This window comes from Rhamphochromis sp. 'chilingali' (assembly GCF_963969265.1).
Source record: "Rhamphochromis sp. 'chilingali' genome assembly, chromosome: 10".
Taxonomy (NCBI): Eukaryota; Metazoa; Chordata; class Actinopteri; order Cichliformes; family Cichlidae; genus Rhamphochromis; species Rhamphochromis sp. 'chilingali'.
Window position 1 is genome coordinate 4,272,569 of NC_137937.1, and position 27,417 is coordinate 4,299,985.

Sequence of the window (27,417 nt, forward strand, 5' to 3'; positions counted from 1 at the left end):
CTTAAAAAAAGATAAAAGGTAATTGACGCCTGACGTCTGAAAGTTGACGCCACAGCTGGAGTAACTTTAACTTTCCTCATATCTTAAGGCCAGCAGAGATTCAAAATGACATCTGTGTAAAATTTACATGGAAAAAAGTTCTTTCTGTAAAGTGATATATAACCTAATTCAACAGTTTATGAAGAATTTATGTCCCATTGCTAGTTTCAAGTCTTACTGATGTGACACGATGCATTCACTTCATAAACTGTGGATCCGATTACAGTCAGCCTTAGTAACTCTAATTTGTGACTCTAATTGGATTTCATCTACTTTAATTGGACATTAAAGTAGGCAAGAAAACTACATTGAAGATGGTTGAGCTGGCTAAACGCTGGTGGTAGAGATGAAGATGGCGGCTTGAATGGATCACCTATTAGTGAAGAAACGATTTGACTTTTACCAATGGGATCTTAATATCATAGCTGTTAACCTCCCTTGTGGCCATAAAATGTGGAAGCTGCAATGCCCATCATGTTGAAAAGAAAGTTAAAGTTCTCTGTTCAGCTAAAAGAGACTTTTTCACTGGGATGTCAGACCTCAGGATCTTAAGCAGAGAAACAGCCAGTTTTTTATTGATGAAAAATGTATTTCTTTATTTCTTTATGTGAAATAATTATCGAAGATAAGCAGTCAGATCGGGGTGTCGCTTCAGAACGCAACAACTGACAGCACCTTGGGTCATCCCTTTGTCGCTGACAATGTACCACCTGTTGGTCTTTTCATCATAGCACTCCAGATTGCAGAATAAGCCGCCATTGTGGAAACCTCCAACCACATACAGCTGGTCCTCCAGCACTGCAATGCCGAAGTTTTTACGAGGGTGTAACATGGGAGCAACGTTGCGCCAGCGTCTTGTTCTTGGGTCATATGCGATGACACTACGCAACTGAGTGATACCGTTAAAGCCACCAACCTGTGCAGACAAAGGACTTGTTACAGTCTGTAACGTAAAAATGTTCTGTTGTAAAAAAGTAAATAGGTCTCCAGATTCCAAAATATCTGATTCTAGGGTAATTATAGAAATCACATTCCAATAACCCAGTACATGGTACTTGGAAAATAATACAGACTCCCAAATACAGGTACAGTAAACATTCCATGTTTGAATTTCTGTCCGTAATAAGAGTATGTTTTAAGCTCTTCTTACTACAAAGATTTCGTTATTGTAGGCGACCACGGCTCCCCCAGTCCTCCCGGTTTCCATGGGTGTGATCAGTGTCCACTGGTTGGTGTCAGGGTTGTAGGACTCAGCACATGACAGAGGTTCATCTTCAGTAAGACCACCACAAATGTACACCTAGAAATTAAAATCAAGTTTAAGTCAAAATTACTAGTTAGTTTGTTTGCTTGCTTGTTTTAATCAATTTTAAATCATGCCTTTTATCTGTTTTTGTTTCTAATGTCTCTGTAAAGCACTTTGAATCACCTTGTTGTTGAATTGTGCTATACAAATAAATTTGCCTTGCCTTGCCTTGCCTTACTAGAATTAAATGTTTCAGCTTCCAGAAAAAACTTACAAACACTAAAAATGTCTGTGAAGGTTCTCAGTCATCCAGGTCATCGTATTCTAAGGAGCTTGGAAAGAAAAGCATCTGGACTTCTTTAAGTTGCTTGAAGACTTTTCACCTCTCATCCGAGAAGCTTCTTCAGATCTAAGAGTCAAATGGTGGAGAGTCCCAGATTTAAGCCCTGTGGGAGTTTCCCCCCAAGAGGGACAAAGGACCCCCTGATGATCCTCTACCTAATTACATGAGCCAAGGTGTGAAAGAGGGTGTGGGTCACAATCAGCCAGGGTTTCAGGTGAGCTCATTGTGAAACCTGGCCCCACCTTATCAAGCGAATTCCTGAGATCAGATGGCCCAGGATGTGAGTGGGCGTTAAGACGTCTGGGAAGGGAACTCAAAACTGGATTATAGATGGCAGACAGCTGGTGTCGTAAGCCACCGCCTCTGTTCAAAGATGGTCGCTCACAGTGGTCATAAATGGCTTCTTTCACTCCTCTTTCAAACAATCTGTCCTCCCTGTCCATAATGTGAACATTGGCATCCTCGAAAGAGTGACCTTTGTCCTTTAGATGCAGATGGACTGCTGAGTCTTGTCCGGTGGAGGTGGCTCTTCGATGTTGTGCCATGCGCTTGTGAAAAACTAAAAATGTTTTCATCAGATTTCTGTGTAGCTACTTTGCATAATAGTAGTAAAAATCTAAAAATGATGGTGTTATCCTAAAACATTTAGTTTTAGCAGAGGTTTGCTGCATTTATTTTCTGTATTTTGCAGACTTAAAAAATATGGATGCAGAAATTATAAAATTGCTATTTTTCACGATGTGAGGGTGAAGTAACCATAACCTTCTCCCTGAGCTGTTGGATTAATGGTAATAGAAATATTTAGCTTAAAAATAAAATATTATAAAACTGATACAATTCATAAACTATTCATATTTTCCACAGAAAGGTCCAGTGATGATTAAGCCCTCAAGCTGAAAAGTACATTTGCAAATCAGTGCCATGTTAAGCAAAACAAATAAAACAGGAATAAAGAAATTGCCAAACCATAATATTCTTTTTAAAAAAACATATGTTTACTGAGATTAAATTAACAAAGAGATCCCAACCGAACCAAAAAAAACCAAAACAATCCTTTGCAGGATTGTTATAAGTTTGCAAGAAAAAAAGTACCAACCAAGGAAAGAATGTCTTTCTCAATACTCATGACATAAATCTAAAAAAAAATAAATAAATATTCACTTTTTAAAAATTACTCCCATTGGCCAGCTTTATAAGACTATTAAAAAATGTTTTTTGCACAGAAACTCACAGAAAAGTAATATTTTACTGTGCTCTCATGTTCCAGTGCATAAATGCGTTGGTTGGCTGGCTCCAAAAGATAATAAATCCCCATATGTTGTAAATCCAACTACATAGCCTTAAAAATCATTTTTACAGCCAGACACAAAAGGCCAAAAAAAACCTAATCCATATGGATAGTGTCCTGGCTACAATTTGGGTTTGTGACTGCTTTGGGACGTGTACTGACAGTTTAAGGCATTGGCATCTTTTGGTGCATTTCTAATGGAATTATGTGACTGTACATTTTATTGACGCAGCTTGTTAACCAAGGTTGTTAGCATTACCAGTTAACTTTGTCCACCACTTTCTCCACAAAACCAACATGGCAGAGATCTTCCACTACCTCAATTCCACTTACCTTGCCGTGTAGTGTTGCAGCACCAGCTTCTGCCCTGCGCTTGTGCATCGATGCAATCATAGTCCACTGGTTGGTGTCAGGCTCATATCGTTCTGCAGTTTTCAGTTTCTTTTGGTTTTGGCACCCGCCCATAGCATATATGCAGCCATTCAGTGTGGCCACACTGAGAAAGCCCCGCTCTTCATGCATCGGCCCCACCTCTGTCCAGGTTTGGTTGGTGAGGCTGAACCTTCTCACATGACTTGAATAGCTTATGAAATCAAAACCTCCGATGCAATAGACACATCCATTGAGGTAAGCACAACCGTAGAATCCCAGAGAAGCATACCGTGTCCAGCTCAGCGGCACCCAGTGGTCAGCTCGGACATTGTACAACTCAATCTTGACACTTGGGAAATGACTCACCCATCCACCAACGGCCAATAAGACTTCAGACGGCAGGCGTGTTTGGGGCATAGGTCTCTCCACAATGGACTCATTTAGCATCTTCATGGCAGTGGTTACCATATCCATGCATGCCGGACTACTACTCACCACATCATTTCTGCTCACAGTGCCAACCAAGTACTCAGTGGGTATTAATAGTAGGCGGACCTGGATGAAAACAAGAATCATAAGGGGAAAAGGCAAGAAATACAACATTAGACTGTATATAAGAGTTGGATGTAGCCACCATGCCACCACCCATTAGTGAAGTATAGCACTATCCCTATAATCAAAATGTCATGGAATCACCCAGATAGCTATGGTAGCTCCTGGCATCGCCTCCAATCAGCTGTGGCATTGCCCTTAAAGACCCTAACATTACCTGTAAAGAGCCACAACATCACCTGCCAAACAGCAATGGCAAGTCATGGCATTACCTCCAAACAAGCAGTGGTGCCACAGTCAAGCTTCAATGCCATTATCTGAGCACTGAGTAACCTCCTGCTGTAGAAACAGGTCCCACAATGAGGGTGTGTCCTGTTGTAAATGCCTAAGGTCCAGTCAGTAAGTTCTGGCAGAACACGATGGGCATAGTCAACTTTTCTGTCAGAAAAGCTAAAGTGCAGTTCAGACACATTATCAATAATGCACTTCTGAAAGTACAAAACAACGGCCAGTTTTATCTGGACGCAAGTGTAAATAATACTTTTACAATTTATTAAGGACTAAATGATGAGCACCTTCTGATGCACACTCCCAAGTGAATTAGAAACAGCCCCCCCACCCCCCCCACCCCACCCCCCAATGTGATTAAGAATGAAGAAGAATGATTCCCCTACATTAACTCTATTACCAAGCCTTAAGTTTGAGTAATTCTGCCATTGCAATTTTAGCTTTTTACACGTCAGCCATAAAAGGCTGATGGGCGAGCAGGTGGGCGGCCTGGACACCCAACTCTGTAAACACAATAGTGTACAATCAAACTTCTTTTTTTTTTTTTTTGCATCAGGCATCAAGCTTATGTTTTATTTTTTATTCCTGATTCAAATTGCTACAGCGGAAGTTGCTTTCTATACTTTCAAACTGTACCATTCATTCAACAGCCCCTCACTGAGTAATAAACAAAATAAATGCACTTAGAGGTGCAATTAAATTGATATCCCATTTTCAGTTACCTGCTTGAGCAGTGCGGGCATGTCACACCCACGTTCCACAGGGGAATAGTTGATCCATCTGAGAATGGCCTCAAACACAGTGCTCTCCTGCTTCACATTGAGCTCATCATTCTCGATAAGATCTGATAGTTGCTGCACAGAGAGCTGAAGGAACTCCAAGGAGAGTGCACCAACCTCTTCAAAGTGATGGAGGATGTAGAGAAAGGCCTTTCCCCTGAGGTCAGGACAGTTGTGTAAGTGTGCCAGATTGTAGATACTGACGCAGTTATTTACACAAAGCTTCCTCTCCAGGAAGTCGCAGCAGGCTTGAATGACGCCAGTCACGATAAAGTGGTCTGCTTCCGCCAACAGCTCCAGTACATTGTCCTCCGTCACCACAACAGATTGGGTGTAGGCATATTCCAAAATGAGGCTCATTGCTTTTGGAGACACAGTGGGGAAGTTGTAGACCTTGTTTGATGGTAGTGGTTTGTAGCAGAAGAGATCCCTGTGCAGATTCAGATCAGCATTTTCACATTGTCTCTCTGTCATGGAACTTAAAAAGTACCTGATGTCGTGCAGCTCATAGTTAAATAGCATTTGTATAATTTTTCAGCTGCATGCTTACTTGAGCAAACTGTGATCAAAGAGATATGAAATTAAAGTAACAAAAATCTAAAATGACTTGATTTCAAATGGGCAATCTCCTATTTAAGGTCATCTATTCAGACGTGCAGAAAAACATTCAGCATTGCTGCTATGTTTAGACAGACAGAAAGATATAGAGTTGTCTAGGCATTGTAGCAAATATTCCTATACAGTAACAGGGTTAGGGCGACAGGGGACAGCAGGCATTAAATAGCTGCAAATATAATAACTGAATTTCACATTATCAAATTTACTGACTAGACAGAATTGGAAAGAGCAGACATGTCCCAATGCAACAGAAATGGCATATCATTGGCCACCTCTCAGTCTGGCCCCAAATTGATTACCTGCCTATTTAGACATACAATTTCAGCTAAACTGGTGAAGGCACAGCTAATATCACCACTGATGCGGTCCTTTTGGTGCAGGCCAGTTTGTGCACAAATTTATTAGAACTGCTGCTGCTGTTGTCGTGCTGATGAAATATAATGAGAAAGCCAGTTTATAGCGTCTGTAATCTTTCAAACTACCTCTTAAAGGCTCATTGTGGAGTCAAACACAAACCTACACTATATATGTATCCCAACAAACCTCCCAAAATAAATAACTAAATAAAAATACAGGACTGATTTTTTCCCCCCTAAAAATTGCTCCAGAACATTTCTAGTGGTCAAAAAGTACAGTGTAACATTGAAACCTCCCAATACCTGCTGCACTGTGTTACATGAAAACTTTGAAGTAGGATAAATGCAGAACCAAACCACAGCCAAACAACACAGGTCTGCTCACCTGAAGTATGCACTGCAGTTACAGAGGATGATCCTGTGAATTTTAAACTCAACATCTCCAGCTCGGATCACAGAGTCACAAACCTGTCCATCCAGAAAAAGCTCCCTAAAGACGGTACTACAGGCGCTGGTCATTATTCAGATGTTACTCAAGATGTTTAAACTTCTAAAAAATCTCCTGTTTAGTGTTTTCCTTTAGAGATCTGCCTACAGTTTGTGAGGTACTTTGTCTAAATTACTGATTACGTTAACTTATGCTGCCTGGAAAGTGTCACTACTCTGTTTATATTTGAAAATCATAGTACATCATTCCGTTAATTGACTGTGTGCACGTTAGCATATGCTACTTCCGGTGCGGAAACGCCTTTGGGGAGCTTTGTTTCCGGTGTCCTATTCGCGCCTGGTTTATGGTCCAAAACAAGTTAAGCAAATGAATGAATCAAGCGGCAATTTACATTTCTATAGATGTCTTGGGCATTTACCCAATATATCTGTAAATGATGTTCATCGACTTGTTGATATTTTTTCCCTGCACCTCAGGGCAAAAGAGAAAAGGGATTCAAATGTTATATTTCTCAGCTGTCCCTCGTTTATCGCGGGTGTTATGTTCTAAAAATAACCAGCGATAGGTGAAATCAAGTTGCCAATTTTATTTTTTGACGGTGCAAAACGTTTCGTGGACATCGTGGACATACAGTACTGCACTTCAGAGTCACACTGCCAGCGATCGATGCAGCGATTCTGTACTGTACAGGAGAGACGTCACGGAGGAGATCGTCTGCAGCGATCAGGACACAATGTGACATAAAAAAAAATAAGCATGCAAACTTGCACTAAAAAAATCTGCGAAACAGCGAGGTGAAAGGTGAACCGCGTTATTAGCGAGGGACCGCTGTAATTTTGAAGGTAAGTCACAACATACTCTTCGTAAATACTAATGTATAGAAACCGTTACCAGCAATCATTCATTTTTTGTGTGGCTTTTTTCAGGGTTTGTTAACATGCTGTGTAGGTGTGTACTTGACTAGCTGATCTCGACATAACGGGGAAACATCTGGTTTGACTATTCTTCACCTGTAGTTTGAATGCTGAACATTTGCCTGTTTAAATCATGAGACCAGTCACTACACAGAGATGTGCTTCTGAATGTGGACGATGTGTCTTCTGCTGCAGTAATGCAGTTCTGCTTGTGTTGAGTGATGTAAACAACTGATCGATCTAAACTCTTTAAATGTCAAAATTGATCATTAGATTTTTTATGACACAACAGTGGTGAGTGTTCCCACCTTCTGCTCTTTGTAACTTAACGCGATCTTTCCGTTTTCGAGTTTTGGACATGATTTTGGAGTATATCTTCGCAGTAGCGATTGACCGCAAAGTAAAGCTACCGGAAATGTACAACCCCACATCCGGTCTCAAACCAGGAATTTAGCATTTTCTCGTACACAGGGTCAATTTGGTTCCACATATTTGTGAGAGCAAACATTCTCTGTCATGAACTTAAACAAGAACCGATTGAGCTCAAGGATGAGTGACTCCCACTTGCGTGATATTTTATGCATCTCAACCACTTCCCTCAAAGCAGACCTAATTGCTTTACTAAACTCTAGATCTCAGTATCACCCCTCTCATTAGTCCAGGGATGCCCAAATTCTGTACTGGAGAGCTGCTATGCATGTTTTAGTTCTTTCTGGTTTAGCACAGTTGAATCAAATGAAGAGCAGGCCTCGAGTGACATCCCTGCATTACTCATGTGTTTCTGAACAGTAAAAAGCATAAAGCATGCTAATGCAATACACAAAAGGAAACGTATTTTGTTAAACTCTTAAGATTTGGTTTTAACTGTTGGTGTTATGCTCTTAATTCATAGTTGAGTGTGTTGTGTACATATTGTGTAAATTTACAAATGTGTTTATTTCTTGCAGCAAGTGAACTTCCAGTTGTGCAATCTTCCAGTATGTGAAAAACTTTGGCTTCCTGAAAGGTCTTGTAAAAGTCAAAGGGCGAAATTCACTTTAAAAAAACTTTATTGATAACAGAACACTTTTCATTACTTATAAGGCCTGTTTAAATGTTCATTAGGCAAAGATATTGCAAACTCATGGAAATGTAGGGTATTCTATACAGTTTGTTCAATGTTGTCTGACTCTCCAGATATAAATGAAAGGTGGAATTGTGTCTTTAGAGTTGTAAATGCTTGCCTGAGTGTCTTTTATTTAGGTACATTTCTATTTTTAAAAATAACGGGTAATTGTGACTATTAAAATTGTTCTTCATTATATTTTCATGTAACTTTGTTATGAAAAAAAAAGTCAAAAGGAACCATTGGCCCCCAGGCATCTTCACTTTATAAAATTTGGCCCTCTTTGCAAAAAGTTTGGACACCCCTAGCCTACATAATAAGAAGTACACACTTGGAGTTTTTTTTTTAAATTAAAAAAACTGTTCGATCGTGGCTCAAGAGTTGGGAGTTCGCCTTGTAATCGGAAGGTTGCCGGTTCGAGTCCCGGCTTGGACAGTCTCGGTCGTTGTGTCCTTGGGCAAGACACTTCACCCGTTGTCTACTGGTGGTGGTCAGAGGGCCAGGTGGCGCTAGTGTCCGGCAGCCTCGCCTCTGTCAGTGCGCCCCAGGGTGGCTGTGGCTACAATGTAGCTTGCCATCACCAGTGTGTGAATGTGTGTGTGAATGGGTGAATGACTGGATATGTAAAGCACTTTGGGGTCCTTAGGGACTAGTAAAGCGCTATATAAATACAGGCCATTTACCATTTACTAGGGCTGCCACGATTAGTCGACTAGTCACGATTACGTCGACTATCAAAATCGTCGAAGACTAATTTAATAGTCGACGTGTCGTTTGAAGCTTTGTACGGAGCCCCGCAGGGGACATGGGAGAAAAAAAAATTAAGACAGACTTTTGCGAGATCTCGCAAAAGTTGAATTCCAACAATGGCGGCAGCTACTTTGTTGTAATATTACTCTTTCTGGGTCACAAAATACACTTTTAAGATATTTTGAGGCGTGAATGTAGTTGTGTAAACGTCAGATACCTGCTCGGTTTACAAGACATCACATATTTGCAAAAGTGCTCCGACGTTTTTGGAGATCTGACACCCACTAGCTCGAAGCTAACGGGAGGTCGAGACCTACTACAGCCGGGAGGAACACCGCTTTCCCGGCACATCGTGCCTCGACCTCCCGGTCGGCTTCGAGCTGGCGGCCTCCGAAGAATGCGGCTAAAACTTTTGCGAGATCTCGCAAAAGTCTGTCTTAATTTTTTTTTTCTCCCATGTCCCCTGCGGGGCTCCGTAGCTTTGTAAGATCCCAAAAGACACATGAATAAGTAGTAGGATTTGAGAGTGTAATAACGGACTGAAACAGAAGATGGCAGCACTGCATGTACAAGGACGCCAGCTGCAGTGTTGCCAACTTAGCGACTTTGTCGCTATATTTAACGAGTTTTCAGACCCCCTTAGCGACTTTTTTTCTAAAAAGCGACTAGCGACAAATCTGGCGACTTTTTCTGGTATTATTGGAGACTTATTTATGACGACTTTTTGACGTGAAAACGCATATCGCTCTTACTCGCAACAGGCAGCGGTGCTACCTTGGGCACCTCACCCATGCCAAAGCGCTCACAGGCGGAGGATAGTCCTCCCCCAGCTGCTATCAGGGCAGGAGACCTGTGATATCATGAGACAACACCTGTGCGTCCAAACGGCAAATGAATCGCGCATGAGCGAAGCCGCTGCTCCCGCACTGACTGTAACGCAGTCAGTTCTTCTTTTATCGTTATGCTGTTTTGTGGATCACAAGGTTTAAAACTACTTATCTCTCACACTAGAGCAAGAGCACTAGCTCGATAGCTAGCTGGGGTTCAAGGCTCGCTAGAGCCGGTGAGAACACCGGACTCCCGGCAAATCGTTTTCAAACCCACCGCCGTCTTTCGCTACTCAGGTTAAACATGATATCTAAGTCACTTAGATAACTTAAAAATGTTATTGTTTGGGTTTTTTCATTTGTTCCTGAGTAAATCGGTTTGGCTGAGATTAAAGTTATAATTTATACAGTCATTGGTTTTTACACAGCTGAATAAACGTCAACCAGACAACTGATCATCAGAAGTGTGAGATGCTCGAGAATATACTCTGGTGTCCTGTTATATTTTAGATAGCAAGGAGCAGACGGCTGAGTTTATTAAACTTCACCGAAACAATCTGCAAATTTAATTAAAATTTAATAAACTATCATCTTGTCTTTATTTTTTAGTTAGCACATACACTTAAAGCTGTAAGCTAATGATAGTTATATTAGAGCAGATGCATGCTGGTGCAGTAAGCTCTATGTTGCATGATCTGATTAGTGGACTAATCGCAAAAATAATCGGTGACTAGTCGACTATCAAAATAAACGTTTGTGGCAGCCTTATTCGATACTGTCAATCATGAAATTCTAATAAAAAAATGGAAAGTATGGGTTTAGGGGAGTGATTTTGGGCTGATAAAAAGCTATGTAGTGAATATGCAACAATATGTACAAATAAATGAGTAGGAATCTAAATTGATGGATGTTGCTTGTGACATACCTCAAAGATCAGTATTAGGTCCAAAAGAATTCATGGATTCTTTATTGTCATTCACATCACATGTTTACATGAGGTGGAACGAAAATTACGTGCACGTGGTCCCGGAGCGAAAGAAACAGTAACGAAGAAACAGAATAAAAAGAAAACAGAATAACAAGTAATAAGTATTTCAAATAAATCTATGCAATATATCGGGTGTGACTGCTTTTATTTTCTATTTCTGGTACAATACTAGCCTGCAAGCAGGAAAGAAATGATAAGGCAGGGAGTACATGTAACATTATGAGAAAACAGTGCTGAGCATGCTTCTGACTACTAACAACAGGCCAAACCATGGTCTCACACTGCCACCTACTGGTACAAAAATGGAGCATCAGCTACAAATATCCCAGACTAGTTACCAGGTCTACAGTTAAAACTAGTTAATTTAGAGGATTTTCAAAAGAAAATATCACTTACATTTAAAGTAAAATAGCTGAAATATAAGTTAATTCACATAAGTGTGATTAGACGTTAGTGGCTATCACACACACACGTTCATACTGTTGCTCTTTGATTAGATAACTCTATGGCTGCTGTCAATATACAGGCGAAGCTTACGGGTTATGCAGCCAACTTTGTAAGTTGGAACATTAAGTCTATGAATCACCCTGTTAAGCACAAAAAGGTGCTTACACAACTGAAAAAATCTGATATGTCTTTTCCACAGGGGACTCACCTTTGTATAGCAGACCGATATAGATTGAAGACTGGTTGGGTTGGCCAAATAGTCCATTCCAACTTTAACTCTAAGACAGAGGGGTGGCCATCCTTATGGGTAAAAACGTCCCATTTCCTGTATCAACCATTTTATCTGATCCTATGGGTCCTTATTATGGGTCCGTATTACTGTGGTTGGCCAACATTATGGACTTTATGGACAACTTTATGAACTGATTTAAGCCAACATTTACGCCCCCAAATGGGATGATGAAACCTTAATTGTCTATTAATTCTCGTGAATTCTGGATATGACAACACACAATCTCATTTTAGCTGGAGGTACAAGCTGTGTGCTCTCTAACCTAGAAAGAAGCTCTAATAAGGATACTCATCCAGGGCATGCTCCGACTATATTCCTGTCCACAAAATGTTCTATTGGATAAATTCATTTGTCACTGATAAATGTCCTCTTCCACTTATTGAAACTTGCAATTATCAATCTATTGTTATTTCAGATCATACCCCCCTATTGATGAGATGGGGGTTGGATGCCTCACTGCCCTCCGCCTCTGGCAGTGGCCCTTTCTACTAAGGAGGCAAGAGTTCTGCATGTCCTGGTGACCCTCCACCTGTTTCACAGGTGGGTGCAGCCTGATCTATCTAGTGAAAGTCTAGACAGACCAGACCAGCTCAACCACACAGACACTTCCTACCTGATTTGAGGACAAAAGCAGAGTATGCAATATGTGGGACAAACACACACACACACACACACACACACACACACACACACACACACACACACACACACACACACACACACACACACACACACACACAGATCAGTTGAAAGGGACAGAAGAAATGGCAAAAGTGAGAATATCTCACACACACACAACAGAGGGGGAAGAGATAGAGAAATTGGCAAATGTGAGATCATGCTAAGCAGCTTGAACTGAAAGTGACTGGAAATGTTTACGTTTGATCAGCCACCCATCCATTCTCTGCTGTGTTTCTTTTTCAGTGTCACAGGGCAGCTCGAGCCTATCCCAGCTATCTTAGGGCGAGAAGCAGGGTGCACCCTCGACAGGTCACCAGTCTGTTACAGGGCTAACACATAGACGCAGAAAACCATTCGCACCTATCGCCAATTTACACTCTTCGATTACCTATTGCCACTAACTGCAGGTCGTTGGACTGTGGCAGGAAGCCGGAGTACAAGGAAAGAACCCACGCAAAAACAGGAAGAACATGCAAACTCCACACAGAGCGACGGTAGAGCTGAACTCAAGACCTTCTTCCTGTGTGGTAACGGTGCTAACCACTGTGCCGCCCGCGTGTGAGCAACCGTCTCCCAGAAATTTAAAAAAGTTCAGTTACTTTCATTTCAAGCTTCTTACACTACATTGACTTATGTTTTTACAGAATCTCAGAAGAGGAGAGCCACTGAGGGAACGCCTTCCGCCCTCGGACGCCTCCACCGTGACCTCCACTTCTGAGAGGAATTGCCCACAGATCAAGCATGGAGTGTGCCTGAATGGACATACAGAACTCCAAGATTCGGCCCAGTGTTGAGGGTTTTCCCAAAGGAGAGGGCCCGGCGGGCGGTGCCTCACAGCCCTCTGCCTCTGGGAGTGGCCCCTTTCTACTAAGGAGGCAAGAGGTGGCCAGAAGTCTGTCAGCGAGTTCTGCATGTCCTGGTGACCCTCCACCTGTTTCACAGGTGGGTGCAGCCTGATCTATCTAGTGAAAGTCTAGACAGACCAGACCAGCTCAACCACACAGACACTTCCTACCTGATTTGAGGACAAAAGCAGAGTATGCAATATGTGGGACAAACACACACACACACACACACACACACACACACACACACACACACACACACACACACACACACACACACACACACACACACTCACAGATCAGTTGAAAGGGACAGAAGAAATGGCAAAAGTGAGAATATCTCACACACACACAACAGAGGGGGAAGAGATAGAGAAATTGGCAAATGTGAGATCATGCTAAGCAGCTTGAACTGAAAGTGACTGGAAATGTTTACGTTTGATCAGCCACCCATCCATTCTCTGCTGTGTTTCTTTTCCAGTGTCACAGGGCAGCTCGAGCCTATCCCAGCTATCTTAGGGCGAGAAGCAGGGTGCACCCTCGACAGGTCACCAGTCTGTTACAGGGCTAACACATAGACGCAGAAAACCATTCGCACCTATCGCCAATTTACACTCTTCGATTACCTATTGCCACTAACTGCAGGTCGTTGGACTGTGGCAGGAAGCCGAAGTACAAGGAAAGAACCCACGCAAACACAGGAAGAACATGCAAACTCCACACAGAGCGACGGTAGAGCTGAACTCAAGACCTTCTTCCTGTGCGGTAACGGTGCTAACCACTGTGCCGCCCGCGTGTGAGCAACCGTCTCCCAGAAATTTAAAAAAGTTCAGTTACTTTCTTTCAAGCTGCTTACACTACATTGACTTTTGTTTTTACAGAATCTCAGAAGAGGAGAGCCACTGAGGGAACGCCTTCCGCCCTCCGACGCCTCCACCGTGACCTCCACTTCTGAGAGGAATTGCCCACAGATCAAGCATGGAGTGTGCCTGAATGGACATACAGAACTCCAAGGTTCGGCCCAGTGTTGAGGGTTTTCCCAAAGGCTTAAATGACAGAACAAAGACAGGCTACCATGATGTCACATGCCAGGCCACCATGATGTCACATGCCAGGCCACCATGATGTCACATGCCAGGCCATAAAAATCTATAAATAGGGGTGCCTCGACACACAGTTGTAGAATTCCCTTGCAGGTGATTTTAAGCTAGCGATTGAATTGTGTTTTCAGATGAAAGCGCTTATAACCTTCTCCCAAAGTAGAGTACTCTTCCTCCACCCAAACCTAAAATGTATATTTCTAAATACAGGGAAGCAATTGTATTAGAAAATAAATATAAAAATGAACACAGGACCATGGTGCCAAGAACAGTTAAGGCCCCATCTCATCGCGAAATGTGCCCACAGAGGCCAGAAGGCGAAAAACCTGAACACACATTCAGGAAAAAACCAGAACACACAGGCATGAAGAAAGTCATGGCTCAACCTGCTTGTGTGGATACACGCAAAGGGGACAAGCAGCTCCTTGAGAAATCTGGACTTGTCCCCTTTTATTTACAGAAAAACGATTACGGAATCGTTCCAGGCTACCTGCGTAGAAGAAAGGCAGAGAAAGAAAAGGCTAAGCAGGACAATGATGCCTGGTTAACAAAACAACAGGAAACAGTTAAACCACTGGCCGAACAGGAGAAACAAAACATTCTCCAGGGCCTAAAGAGGAGGTTTAATGAGCTAAACTTTGAATATCAATCCCTCCCTTTTACTATCTCCCCTTCACAGCACAAAAAATACAATTACAAAATGTTTCTTGAAGAGGCAATGAGTCAAGTTGAAAAAGACATTGCCCTTTTTGAGGAACATAAATACATTTACGTAGGCAGGGAAGATGCATCTGACGAACAACAGTTACAGCGGACTCCACTGCCACCCATTAGACCGAAAAAGACAAAGTTGACACCCGCTCCTCAAGTCACACAACCAACGAAAAAGGAAACTTTCTCGACCGACAACCTACCACCTTTTCGTAGGATGTGTGTTCCACCTATATCCAGAAGTGGAAAGCAACCTATTCCCACCCAACTAGGTATAATTCCACGACCTAGTCCTGTCCCTCTGCCACCTATTTGTAAAAAAGCTGAATCTACACCCCGACCACCTGTAAGACCTCCAATGAAACGAGGTGTAACACCCATCCTTCCACCCATTTCCACCAAAAAGCTGTAGTGCTGTACCGTTAGAGTAGTTTTTTAACTACCTAACCCCCAACCGGTCTTGACAGAAGCCGCACCATCTGAGCCTGGTTCTGTCGAAGGTTTCTTCTTTTTAAGACAAAGGAGTTTTTCCTTCCCACCGTCGCCCAGTGCTTGCTCAGATGGGATCATTTGATTGTTGGGGTTTTCTTAAACATAAATTGGCCTATTGAAAAAATGTAGTGTTTCTTACTACATTTTATTTTCAATAGACCAATTTATGTTCAAAAAAAAAAATTACAGCAGAAAAGAAAGCATGGGAGACATCTGATGCATTTCATTGCTTTTTAAAAAATAATTTATAATTTATCTGGAACAAATAAAAGAAAGTAAAACTAATCTTTTGTGGATTCTTTTCTTCAATAAGTAGTAGAATAGGCAGTTCTTTATACATAAAGCGTAGTGTTTTGTTAAAAAATAAAGTGGCACAGCGGCACTGTGGTAAAGGCCTGTGTTTTTACCATCAGCGTGACAGCACCGTGCCGCCTTTGCAGTTTTAAGGCCCAGGGAAACAAGCCTGCCAGCGCTCTGTAGCGGCTGTGACCGCTGCCGATAAGGAAAGGCTGCTCTTCATAGAGGACTCAAGCTCGGGGAAACCTTTTCTGGTCGACTCTGGCTCCCAGAAGAGCCTCTGGAACTCTTGTGTCGTCTTTACAATGGTATATTATTTAATCTAAAAAAAAACAAAATTAAAAAAAATTGGAGATTTCCCGTATCACATAACATGTGCAGGTACACTGGTACAGCACATGTGAGCGAAATTCTTATGTGTGTGCAACAGAGGTGTGCAAAATACAATAACATAAGAACAAGCAAAATATACGAATGGGTAAATCTGAGAATTATAAGAATAAATATATGTACAAATATAAGAGTGTATGTTAGGGCTGTTCGATATAACGATATATATCAAATGACGATATAAAAATGTCTATCGTTTCCTATTACGCTATCGTTTGTTTCGCGATGTCGTAAAATAAACTGTTTACAGCAGTATTTTTCATCGTTTTGACGGTCACCTTAGTGGCTATATTAATTTCTTAAAGTTCTCTCTTTCTCTTATATTTAATATAACCACACTATGGGCGGGCAAGTGCCTGTTTTTACGTGTTTTCGTTAGCAACAATGACGGTAAAACCATCGCGTGGTTCCGCTGTACGCTTGTTTGTTTTCCACGTAAACCTTTCACAATAAAGCTCAAGATCCTGTTGAGACTTTTCAAAACAAACTGAATCACATGAGAGAGTATGCAGAGTTTACAGATGAGAAGCAAACAAAGAGCCGTCAGACTCAAACTATATGTATACACCTGCCCGCCTTCGTAAACAACTAAATGCTATGTTGCCCTATCATTTTTTGATTGGTCCACATGGTATATTTTTTCACCAATAGGAAAGGCTGGGGGAGTTGGGAGGGGGACTGAGTGCTTTCTAGTGTTTTTCCTTATAAAAACCGTTTCTTCCCGCAGTAAATATAAACAACGATAGTATTCAGGAAGAAAACCTGCATATATTATACTGAACATAAAGTTGTTTGCAAAACTTGTGCATAATTTTTACAAATGTACAACTTCTATTCGCATTTCAAGTTATGAAAACAATTCCTTAAACATGTTTGTGGCTTTTACAGTAAAAATGACAAGTATTTTCTACTCGGATTTTGAATTTTTTTTGTCTGAATTTAGATCTATTGTGCAAATATAGTATAAATGAAAAATTAACTCAAATTTCAGATATTTGAGGTTGTGCCAAAAAAAAAAAAAAAAGAAGAAGATTTTTTTAAAGGTGAAATATAGAGGTAAAATCAAAAGTAGTCAAAAACGGCCAATTATACTCTGGACCCCAGAGGGTTACTAAATACATTTACATGTCTTGGTGACTGCAGCTGGAACCTTGGCAAAAAGTGTATGTGTGTGTGTGGAATGCTAGCTACCAGCATTCATAATATAATAGTTACAATAGCAACAGTAACCAGGGGGGTGGGGCTTAAATGACAGAACAAAGACAGGCTACCATGATGTCACATGCCAGGCCACCATGATGTCACATGCCAGGCCACCATGATGTCACATGCCAGGCCATAAAAATCTATAAATAGGGGTGCCTCGACACACAGTTGTAGAATTCCCTTGCAGGTGATTTTAAGCTAGCGATTGAATTGTGTTTTCAGATGAAAGCGCTTATAACCTTCTCCCAAAGTAGAGTACTCTTCCTCCACCCAAACCTAAAATGTATATTTCTAAATACAGGGAAGCAATTGTATTAGAAAATAAATATAAAAATGAACACAGGACCATGGTGCCAAGAACAGTTAAGGCCCCATCTCATCGCGAAATGTGCCCACAGAGGCCAGAAGGCGAAAAACCTGAACACACATTCAGGAAAAAACCAGAACACACAGGCATGAAGAAAGTCATGGCTCAACCTGCTTGTGTGGATACACGCAAAGGGGACAAGCAGCTCCTTGAGAAATCTGGACTTGTCCCCTTTTATTTACAGAAAAACGATTACGGAATCGTTCCAGGCTACCTGCGTAGAAGAAAGGCAGAGAAAGAAAAGGCTAAGCAGGACAATGATGCCTGGTTAACAAAACAACAGGAAACAGTTAAACCACTGGCCGAACAGGAGAAACAAAACATTCTCCAGGGCCTAAAGAGGAGGTTTAATGAGCTAAACTTTGAATATCAATCCCTCCCTTTTACTATCTCCCCTTCACAGCACAAAAAATACAATTACAAAATGTTTCTTGAAGAGGCAATGAGTCAAGTTGAAAAAGACATTGCCCTTTTTGAGGAACATAAATACATTTACGTAGGCAGGGAAGATGCATCTGACGAACAACAGTTACAGCGGACTCCACTGCCACCCATTAGACCGAAAAAGACAAAGTTGACACCCGCTCCTCAAGTCACACAACCAACGAAAAAGGAAACTTTCTCGACCGACAACCTACCACCTTTTCGTAGGATGTGTGTTCCACCTATATCCAGAAGTGGAAAGCAACCTATTCCCACCCAACTAGGTATAATTCCACGACCTAGTCCTGTCCCTCTGCCACCTATTTGTAAAAAAGCTGAATCTACACCCCGACCACCTGTAAGACCTCCAATGAAACGAGGTGTAACACCCATCCTTCCACCCATTTCCACCAAAAAGCTGTAGTGCTGTACCGTTAGAGTAGTTTTTTAACTACCTAACCCCCAACCGGTCTTGACAGAAGCCGCACCATCTGAGCCTGGTTCTGTCGAAGGTTTCTTCTTTTTAAGACAAAGGAGTTTTTCCTTCCCACCGTCGCCCAGTGCTTGCTCAGATGGGATCATTTGATTGTTGGGGTTTTCTTAAACATAAATTGGCCTATTGAAAAAATGTAGTGTTTCTTACTACATTTTATTTTCAATAGACCAATTTATGTTCAAAAAAAAAAATTACAGCAGAAAAGAAAGCATGGGAGACATCTGATGCATTTCATTGCTTTTTAAAAAATAATTTATAATTTATCTGGAACAAATAAAAGAAAGTAAAACTAATCTTTTGTGGATTCTTTTCTTCAATAAGTAGTAGAATAGGCAGTTCTTTATACATAAAGCGTAGTGTTTTGTTAAAAAATAAAGTGGCACAGCGGCACTGTGGTAAAGGCCTGTGTTTTTACCATCAGCGTGACAGCACCGTGCCGCCTTTGCAGTTTTAAGGCCCAGGGAAACAAGCCTGCCAGCGCTCTGTAGCGGCTGTGACCGCTGCCGATAAGGAAAGGCTGCTCTTCATAGAGGACTCAAGCTCGGGGAAACCTTTTCTGGTCGACTCTGGCTCCCAGAAGAGCCTCTGGAACTCTTGTGTCGTCTTTACAATGGTATATTATTTAATCTAAAAAAAAACAAAATTAAAAAAAATTGGAGATTTCCCGTATCACATAACATGTGCAGGTACACTGGTACAGCACATGTGAGCGAAATTCTTATGTGTGTGCAACAGAGGTGTGCAAAATACAATAACATAAGAACAAGCAAAATATACGAATGGGTAAATCTGAGAATTATAAGAATAAATATATGTACAAATATAAGAGTGTATGTTAGGGCTGTTCGATATAACGATATATATCAAATGACGATATAAAAATGTCTATCGTTTCCTATTACGCTATCGTTTGTTTCGCGATGTCGTAAAATAAACTGTTTACAGCAGTATTTTTCATCGTTTTGACGGTCACCTTAGTGGCTATATTAATTTCTTAAAGTTCTCTCTTTCTCTTATATTTAATATAACCACACTATGGGCGGGCAAGTGCCTGTTTTTACGTGTTTTCGTTAGCAACAATGACGGTAAAACCATCGCGTGGTTCCGCTGTACGCTTGTTTGTTTTCCACGTAAACCTTTCACAATAAAGCTCAAGATCCTGTTGAGACTTTTCAAAACAAACTGAATCACATGAGAGAGTATGCAGAGTTTACAGATGAGAAGCAAACAAAGAGCCGTCAGACTCAAACTATATGTATACACCTGCCCGCCTTCGTAAACAACTAAATGCTATGTTGCCCTATCATTTTTTGATTGGTCCACATGGTATATTTTTTCACCAATAGGAAAGGCTGGGGGAGTTGGGAGGGGGACTGAGTGCTTTCTAGTGTTTTTCCTTATAAAAACCGTTTCTTCCCGCAGTAAATATAAACAACGATAGTATTCAGGAAGAAAACCTGCATATATTATACTGAACATAAAGTTGTTTGCAAAACTTGTGCATAATTTTTACAAATGTACAACTTCTATTCGCATTTCAAGTTATGAAAACAATTCCTTAAACATGTTTGTGGCTTTTACAGTAAAAATGACAAGTATTTTCTACTCGGATTTTGAATTTTTTTTGTCTGAATTTAGATCTATTGTGCAAATATAGTATAAATGAAAAATTAACTCAAATTTCAGATATTTGAGGTTGTGCCAAAAAAAAAAAAAAAAGAAGAAGATTTTTTTAAAGGTGAAATATAGAGGTAAAATCAAAAGTAGTCAAAAACGGCCAATTATACTCTGGACCCCAGAGGGTTACTAAATACATTTACATGTCTTGGTGACTGCAGCTGGAACCTTGGCAAAAAGTGTATGTGTGTGTGTGGAATGCTAGCTACCAGCATTCATAATATAATAGTTACAATAGCAACAGTAACCAGGGGGGTGGGGCTTAAATGACAGAACAAAGACAGGCTACCATGATGTCACATGCCAGGCCACCATGATGTCACATGCCAGGCCACCATGATGTCACATGCCAGGCCATAAAAATCTATAAATAGGGGTGCCTCGACACACAGTTGTAGAATTCCCTTGCAGGTGATTTTAAGCTAGCGATTGAATTGTGTTTTCAGATGAAAGCGCTTATAACCTTCTCCCAAAGTAGAGTACTCTTCCTCCACCCAAACCTAAAATGTATATTTCTAAATACAGGGAAGCAATTGTATTAGAAAATAAATATAAAAATGAACACAGGACCATGGTGCCAAGAACAGTTAAGGCCCCATCTCATCGCGAAATGTGCCCACAGAGGCCAGAAGGCGAAAAACCTGAACACACATTCAGGAAAAAACCAGAACACACAGGCATGAAGAAAGTCATGGCTCAACCTGCTTGTGTGGATACACGCAAAGGGGACAAGCAGCTCCTTGAGAAATCTGGACTTGTCCCCTTTTATTTACAGAAAAACGATTACGGAATCGTTCCAGGCTACCTGCGTAGAAGAAAGGCAGAGAAAGAAAAGGCTAAGCAGGACAATGATGCCTGGTTAACAAAACAACAGGAAACAGTTAAACCACTGGCCGAACAGGAGAAACAAAACATTCTCCAGGGCCTAAAGAGGAGGTTTAATGAGCTAAACTTTGAATATCAATCCCTCCCTTTTACTATCTCCCCTTCACAGCACAAAAAATACAATTACAAAATGTTTCTTGAAGAGGCAATGAGTCAAGTTGAAAAAGACATTGCCCTTTTTGAGGAACATAAATACATTTACGTAGGCAGGGAAGATGCATCTGACGAACAACAGTTACAGCGGACTCCACTGCCACCCATTAGACCGAAAAAGACAAAGTTGACACCCGCTCCTCAAGTCACACAACCAACGAAAAAGGAAACTTTCTCGACCGACAACCTACCACCTTTTCGTAGGATGTGTGTTCCACCTATATCCAGAAGTGGAAAGCAACCTATTCCCACCCAACTAGGTATAATTCCACGACCTAGTCCTGTCCCTCTGCCACCTATTTGTAAAAAAGCTGAATCTACACCCCGACCACCTGTAAGACCTCCAATGAAACGAGGTGTAACACCCATCCTTCCACCCATTTCCACCAAAAAGCTGTAGTGCTGTACCGTTAGAGTAGTTTTTTAACTACCTAACCCCCAACCGGTCTTGACAGAAGCCGCACCATCTGAGCCTGGTTCTGTCGAAGGTTTCTTCTTTTTAAGACAAAGGAGTTTTTCCTTCCCACCGTCGCCCAGTGCTTGCTCAGATGGGATCATTTGATTGTTGGGGTTTTCTTAAACATAAATTGGCCTATTGAAAAAATGTAGTGTTTCTTACTACATTTTATTTTCAATAGACCAATTTATGTTCAAAAAAAAAAAATTACAGCAGAAAAGAAAGCATGGGAGACATCTGATGCATTTCATTGCTTTTTAAAAAATAATTTATAATTTATCTGGAACAAATAAAAGAAAAGTAAAACTAATCTTTTGTGGATTCTTTTCTTCAATAAGTAGTAGAATAGGCAGTTCTTTATACATAAAGCGTAGTGTTTTGTTAAAAAATAAAGTGGCACAGCGGCACTGTGGTAAAGGCCTGTGTTTTTACCATCAGCGTGACAGCACCGTGCCGCCTTTGCAGTTTTAAGGCCCAGGGAAACAAGCCTGCCAGCGCTCTGTAGCGGCTGTGACCGCTGCCGATAAGGAAAGGCTGCTCTTCATAGAGGACTCAAGCTCGGGGAAACCTTTTCTGGTCGACTCTGGCTCCCAGAAGAGCCTCTGGAACTCTTGTGTCGTCTTTACAATGGTATATTATTTAATCTAAAAAAAAACAAAATTAAAAAAAATTGGAGATTTCCCGTATCACATAACATGTGCAGGTACACTGGTACAGCACATGTGAGCGAAATTCTTATGTGTGTGCAACAGAGGTGTGCAAAATACAATAACATAAGAACAAGCAAAATATACGAATGGGTAAATCTGAGAATTATAAGAATAAATATATGTACAAATATAAGAGTGTATGTTAGGGCTGTTCGATATAACGATATATATCAAATGACGATATAAAAATGTCTATCGTTTCCTATTACGCTATCGTTTGTTTCGCGATGTCGTAAAATAAACTGTTTACAGCAGTATTTTTCATCGTTTTGACGGTCACCTTAGTGGCTATATTAATTTCTTAAAGTTCTCTCTTTCTCTTATATTTAATATAACCACACTATGGGCGGGCAAGTGCCTGTTTTTACGTGTTTTCGTTAGCAACAATGACGGTAAAACCATCGCGTGGTTCCGCTGTATGCTTGTTTGTTTTTCACGTAAACCTTTCACAATAAAGCTCAAGATCCTGTTGAGACTTTTCAAAACAAACTGAATCACATTAGAGAGTATGCAGAGTTTACAGATGAGAAGCAAACAAAGAGCCGTCAGACTCAAACTATATGTATACACCTGCCCGCCTTCGTAAACAACTAAATGCTATGTTGCCCTATCATTTTTTGATTGGTCCACATGGTATATTTTTTCACCAATAGGAAAGGCTGGGGGAGTTGGGAGGGGGACTGAGTGCTTTCTAGTGTTTTTCCTTATAAAAACCGTTTCTTCCCGCAGTAAATATAAACAACGATAGTATTCAGGAAGAAAACCTGCATATATTATACTGAACATAAAGTTGTTTGCAAAACTTGTGCATAATTTTTACAAATGTACAACTTCTATTCGCATTTCAAGTTATGAAAACAATTCCTTAAACATGTTTGTGGCTTTTACAGTAAAAATGACAAGTATTTTCTACTCGGATTTTGAATTTTTTTTGTCTGAATTTAGATCTATTGTGCAAATATAGTATAAATGAAAAATTAACTCAAATTTCAGATATTTGAGGTTGTGCCAAAAAAAAAAAAAAAAAGAAGAAGATTTTTTTAAAGGTGAAATATAGAGGTAAAATCAAAAGTAGTCAAAAACGGCCAATTATACTCTGGACCCCAGAGGGTTACTAAATACATTTACATGTCTTGGTGACTGCAGCTGGAACCTTGGCAAAAAGTGTATGTGTGTGTGTGGAATGCTAGCTACCAGCATTCATAATATAATAGTTACAATAGCAACAGTAACCAGGGGGGTGGGGCTTAAATGACAGAACAAAGACAGGCTACCATGATGTCACATGCCAGGCCACCATGATGTCACATGGCGGTGCCTCACAGCTCTCTGCCTCTGGGAGTGGCCCCTTTCTACTAAGGAGGCAAGAGGTGGCCAGGAGTCTGTCAGCAAGTTCTGCATGTCCTGGTGACCCTCCACCTGTTTCACAGGTGGGTGCAGCCTGATCTATCTAGTGAAAGTCTAGACAGACCAGACCAGCTCAACCACACAGACACTTCCTACCTGATTTGAGGACAAAAGCAGAGTATGCAATATGTGGGACACACACACACACACACACACACACACACACACACACACACACACACACACACACACACACACACACACACACACACACACACACACAGATCAGTTGAAAGGGACAGAAGAAATGGCAAAAGTGAGAATATCACACACACACAACAGAGGGGGAAGAGATAGAGAAATTGGCAAATGTGAGATCATGCTAAGCAGCTTGAACTGAAAGTGACTGGAAATGTTTACGTTTGATCAGCCACCCATCCATTCTCTGCTGTGTTTCTTTTCCAGTGTCACAGGGCAGCTCGAGCCTATCCCAGCTATCTTAGGGCGAGAAGCAGGGTGCACCCTCGACAGGTCACCAGTCTGTTACAGGGCTAACACATAGAAGCAGAAAACCATTCGCACCTATCGCCAATTTACACTCTTCGATTACCTATTGCCACTAACTGCAGGTCGTTGGACTGTGGCAGGAAGCCGGAGTACAAGGAAAGAACCCACGCAAACACAGGAAGAACATGCAAACTCCACACAGAGTGACGGTAGAGCTGAACTCAAGACCTTCTTCCTGTGCGGTAACGGTGCTAACCACTGTGCCGCCCGCGTGTGAGCAACCGTCTCCCAGAAATTTAAACAAGTTCAGTTACTTTCTTTCAAGCTGCTTACACTACATTGACTTTTGTTTTTACAGAATCTCAGAAGAGGAGAGCCACTGAGGGAACGCCTTCCGCCCTCCGACGCCTCCACCGTGACCTCCACTTCTGAGAGGAATTGCCCACAGATCAAGCATGGAGTGTGCCTGAATGGACATACAGAACTCCAAGGTTCGGCCCAGTGTTGAGGGTTTTCCCAAAGGAGAGGGCCCGGCGGGCGGTGCCTCACAGCCCTCTGCCTCTGGGAGTGGCCCCTTTCTACTAAGGAGGCAAGAGGTGGCCAGGAGTCTGTCAGCGAGTTCTGCATGTCCTGGTGACCCTCCACCTGTTTCACAGGTAGGTGCAGCCTGATCTATCTAGTGAAATCTAGACAGACCAGACCAGCTCAACCACACAGACACTTCCTACCTGATTTGAGGACAAAAGCAGAGTATGCAATATGTGGGACAAACACACACACACTCACAGATCAGTTGAAAGGGACAGAAGAAATGGCAAAAGTGAGAATATCTCACACACACACACAACAGAGGGGGAAGAGATAGAGAAATTGGCAAATGTGAGATCATGCTAAGCAGCTTGAACTGAAAGTGACTGGAAATGTTTACGTTTGATCAGCCACCCATCCATTCTCTGCTGTGTTTCTTTTCCAGTGTCACAGGGCAGCTCGAGCCTATCCCAGCTATCTTAGGGCGAGAAGCAGGGTGCACCCTCGACAGGTCACCAGTCTGTTACAGGGCTAACACATAGACGCAGAAAACCATTCGCACCTATCGCCAATTTACACTCTTCGATTACCTATTGCCACTAACTGCAGGTCGTTGGACTGTGGCAGGAAGCCGGACTACAAGGAAAGAACCCAGCTGATACAGTATCATAGGACAATCCAACCATTGTATGTCAAGAGACTATAGGCAGTAAAAGCTCCATCTGGAGGAGGAACGACGTGGTTCAGAGCGTTGCCTCCTGCAGCTGGTGACATGTTCAGATTTCAGCTCTGTCGGTTAGAAAGTCTGTTTTTGTTTTTCATCTGTGACCTGTGCAGTATGTTAACACTATTGGAAGTAAAAATAACTCTAATTTTGAAAACACAACTTTCTTTCTTTCTTTTTTTTTTAATAAAGCTCTGACTTGTATTATGAGTCTGTGGTCTGGGAGAGAGTCTGTAACTCTGTCTGCAAAATACAGGATATAATGACCAATGTTGGGCAATTAATTATATAGTTACTTCTTCAAAAAAGTAACCGAGTTATGCAAACAAAGTTTTTTGCAGCTGTTTACCTAAAAATGTAGCCAAGGCGTTTTTTAATTAAACAGTTCAAACTATTTACAGAACAATCAGCTGTTCTGCATCAAATCTGATGCCACACAAATTATTTGTGCCACTCCAAAAAATAATTTGTGTCCACTATGAGATGAAGGAGAACAACAGCCTGATACCTGCAGGACAACAGCAGATGTATCACTGCTGTAACACCTGTAACATTCAGCAGTCGCCTCATTGTTCTGACACACACAACAAAACTGCTGACTACACTACACACTCACTACATAAGATTTGCGCTAAACGTCGCAAATCTCTCACATCTCCAAGCACCGCCGTCACTCCTAAAACTTCCTCCCGTTTCTAACCCTTGCCATATAATTTTTGATTGGTCCACATGGTACATTTTTCCACCAATAGGAAAGGGTGGTGGGGTGTTGTTTTTGCTCACAGGCTTTCGAGCGTTTTCCTTATAAAACGGCGTTTTCACCGTTTCTTCCCGCAGTAAATATAAACAACGACAGTATTCAGGAAGAAAACCAAACATTGCAGATATTTTTATCATAACTCTGGTTGTACGCGGCCGATCAACACAATTTAAAAACTGGTATAAAGTCCACACTTTTCCCGTCAGTTGTTCCGTCGGTCCTGCTCACATCTCCAATGGTTGTACACGTTGTCATTAACGTGGCTTCACTCTACATCAGCCGCTTTGCTAAAACACCGGTGTCGGCGCATAAGGACGCGTCAGAGCCTGACAGCGACGTTGATTAGCTGCGTATATACGAATGTGAATCGCGTGATTGGCTGGACTACGGGATAAGGTGGCCTCGTTCTAATCCTATACGGGAGCAGCCAGTCACTGACTAACACTGCAAAACAGGATTGTTAAAGTTTTCATTTTAATTTCAATTCAGGTGAATTTTTTTTTTTTTTTTTTTTTTTTTTGTGCGCGCAACGCAGATTTTCTGTGCAGAGACCGTGCCAGCAGTGCGCAATTGTGTACGCGCGCAGCTTAGAGGGAACATTGCTTGCGAGTGTCGGGTCTTTTGTGTTTGTAGAAAATGTTTCATATCTCTGAGTTCAGCTCATGGAAAACAGGAGCAAAAGCAAAAGTGTTGCGTTTATATTTTTGTTCAGTGTAAATGATAAAACATCAGGTTTGACCCAGAATACAGTTTGGTCCACATGGTGGCGCTGTGAAAAGTGCGCGCTGTACTGGTGGCACCAGTGTCCCCAGCCCACAGACCAGTGCTGCCACTAATCGAGTTTCATTAGCAGCATCTAAATGCTGTTTAAAGGTGGACTTCATCTGTCACACAGGAGCAGTTTGGCTTCGCTTTGCTTAAATAATGACCTGGTGTATTTCTGTATACACACCTGCTAAGGATCAGGTGACTTTTATAATAAAAGGTTAATACGTGAAACCTTAAAAAT

The 27,417-nt window shown here is 41.5% G+C and overlaps 1 protein-coding gene across 1 annotated transcript; it reads right to left on the bottom strand.

The window, feature by feature from the left end:
• Positions 1–546: 546 nt before the first annotated feature.
• Positions 547–7,165, bottom strand: LOC308404722 (kelch-like protein 10). Its single transcript, XM_080894884.1, has 5 exons — positions 6,267–7,165; positions 4,851–5,337; positions 3,250–3,843; positions 1,190–1,339; positions 547–955 (listed from the first exon to the last, which is right to left on the bottom strand). The coding sequence occupies exons 1-5, from the start codon at positions 6,398–6,400 to the stop codon at positions 656–658; spliced, it is 1,665 nt and encodes a 554-aa protein (XP_080751010.1). The 5' UTR covers positions 6,401–7,165; the 3' UTR covers positions 547–655.
• Positions 7,166–27,417: the final 20,252 nt, after the last annotated feature.

Bases quoted from the DNA above. Each gene is read 5' to 3' on its own strand.
- LOC308404722 (XM_080894884.1), bottom strand. From the start codon at position 6,400: ATGACCAGCGCCTGTAGTACCGTCTTTAGGGAGCTTTTTCTGGATGGA. The intron at 5,338-6,266 runs GTGAGCAGACCT...GAATCTGCACAG, and splicing joins AACTGCAGTGCATACTTCAG to GGATCTCTTCTGCTACAAAC. The intron at 3,844-4,850 runs GTAACTGAAAAT...GTTTTCATCCAG, and splicing joins TGCCCGCACTGCTCAAGCAG to GTCCGCCTACTATTAATACC.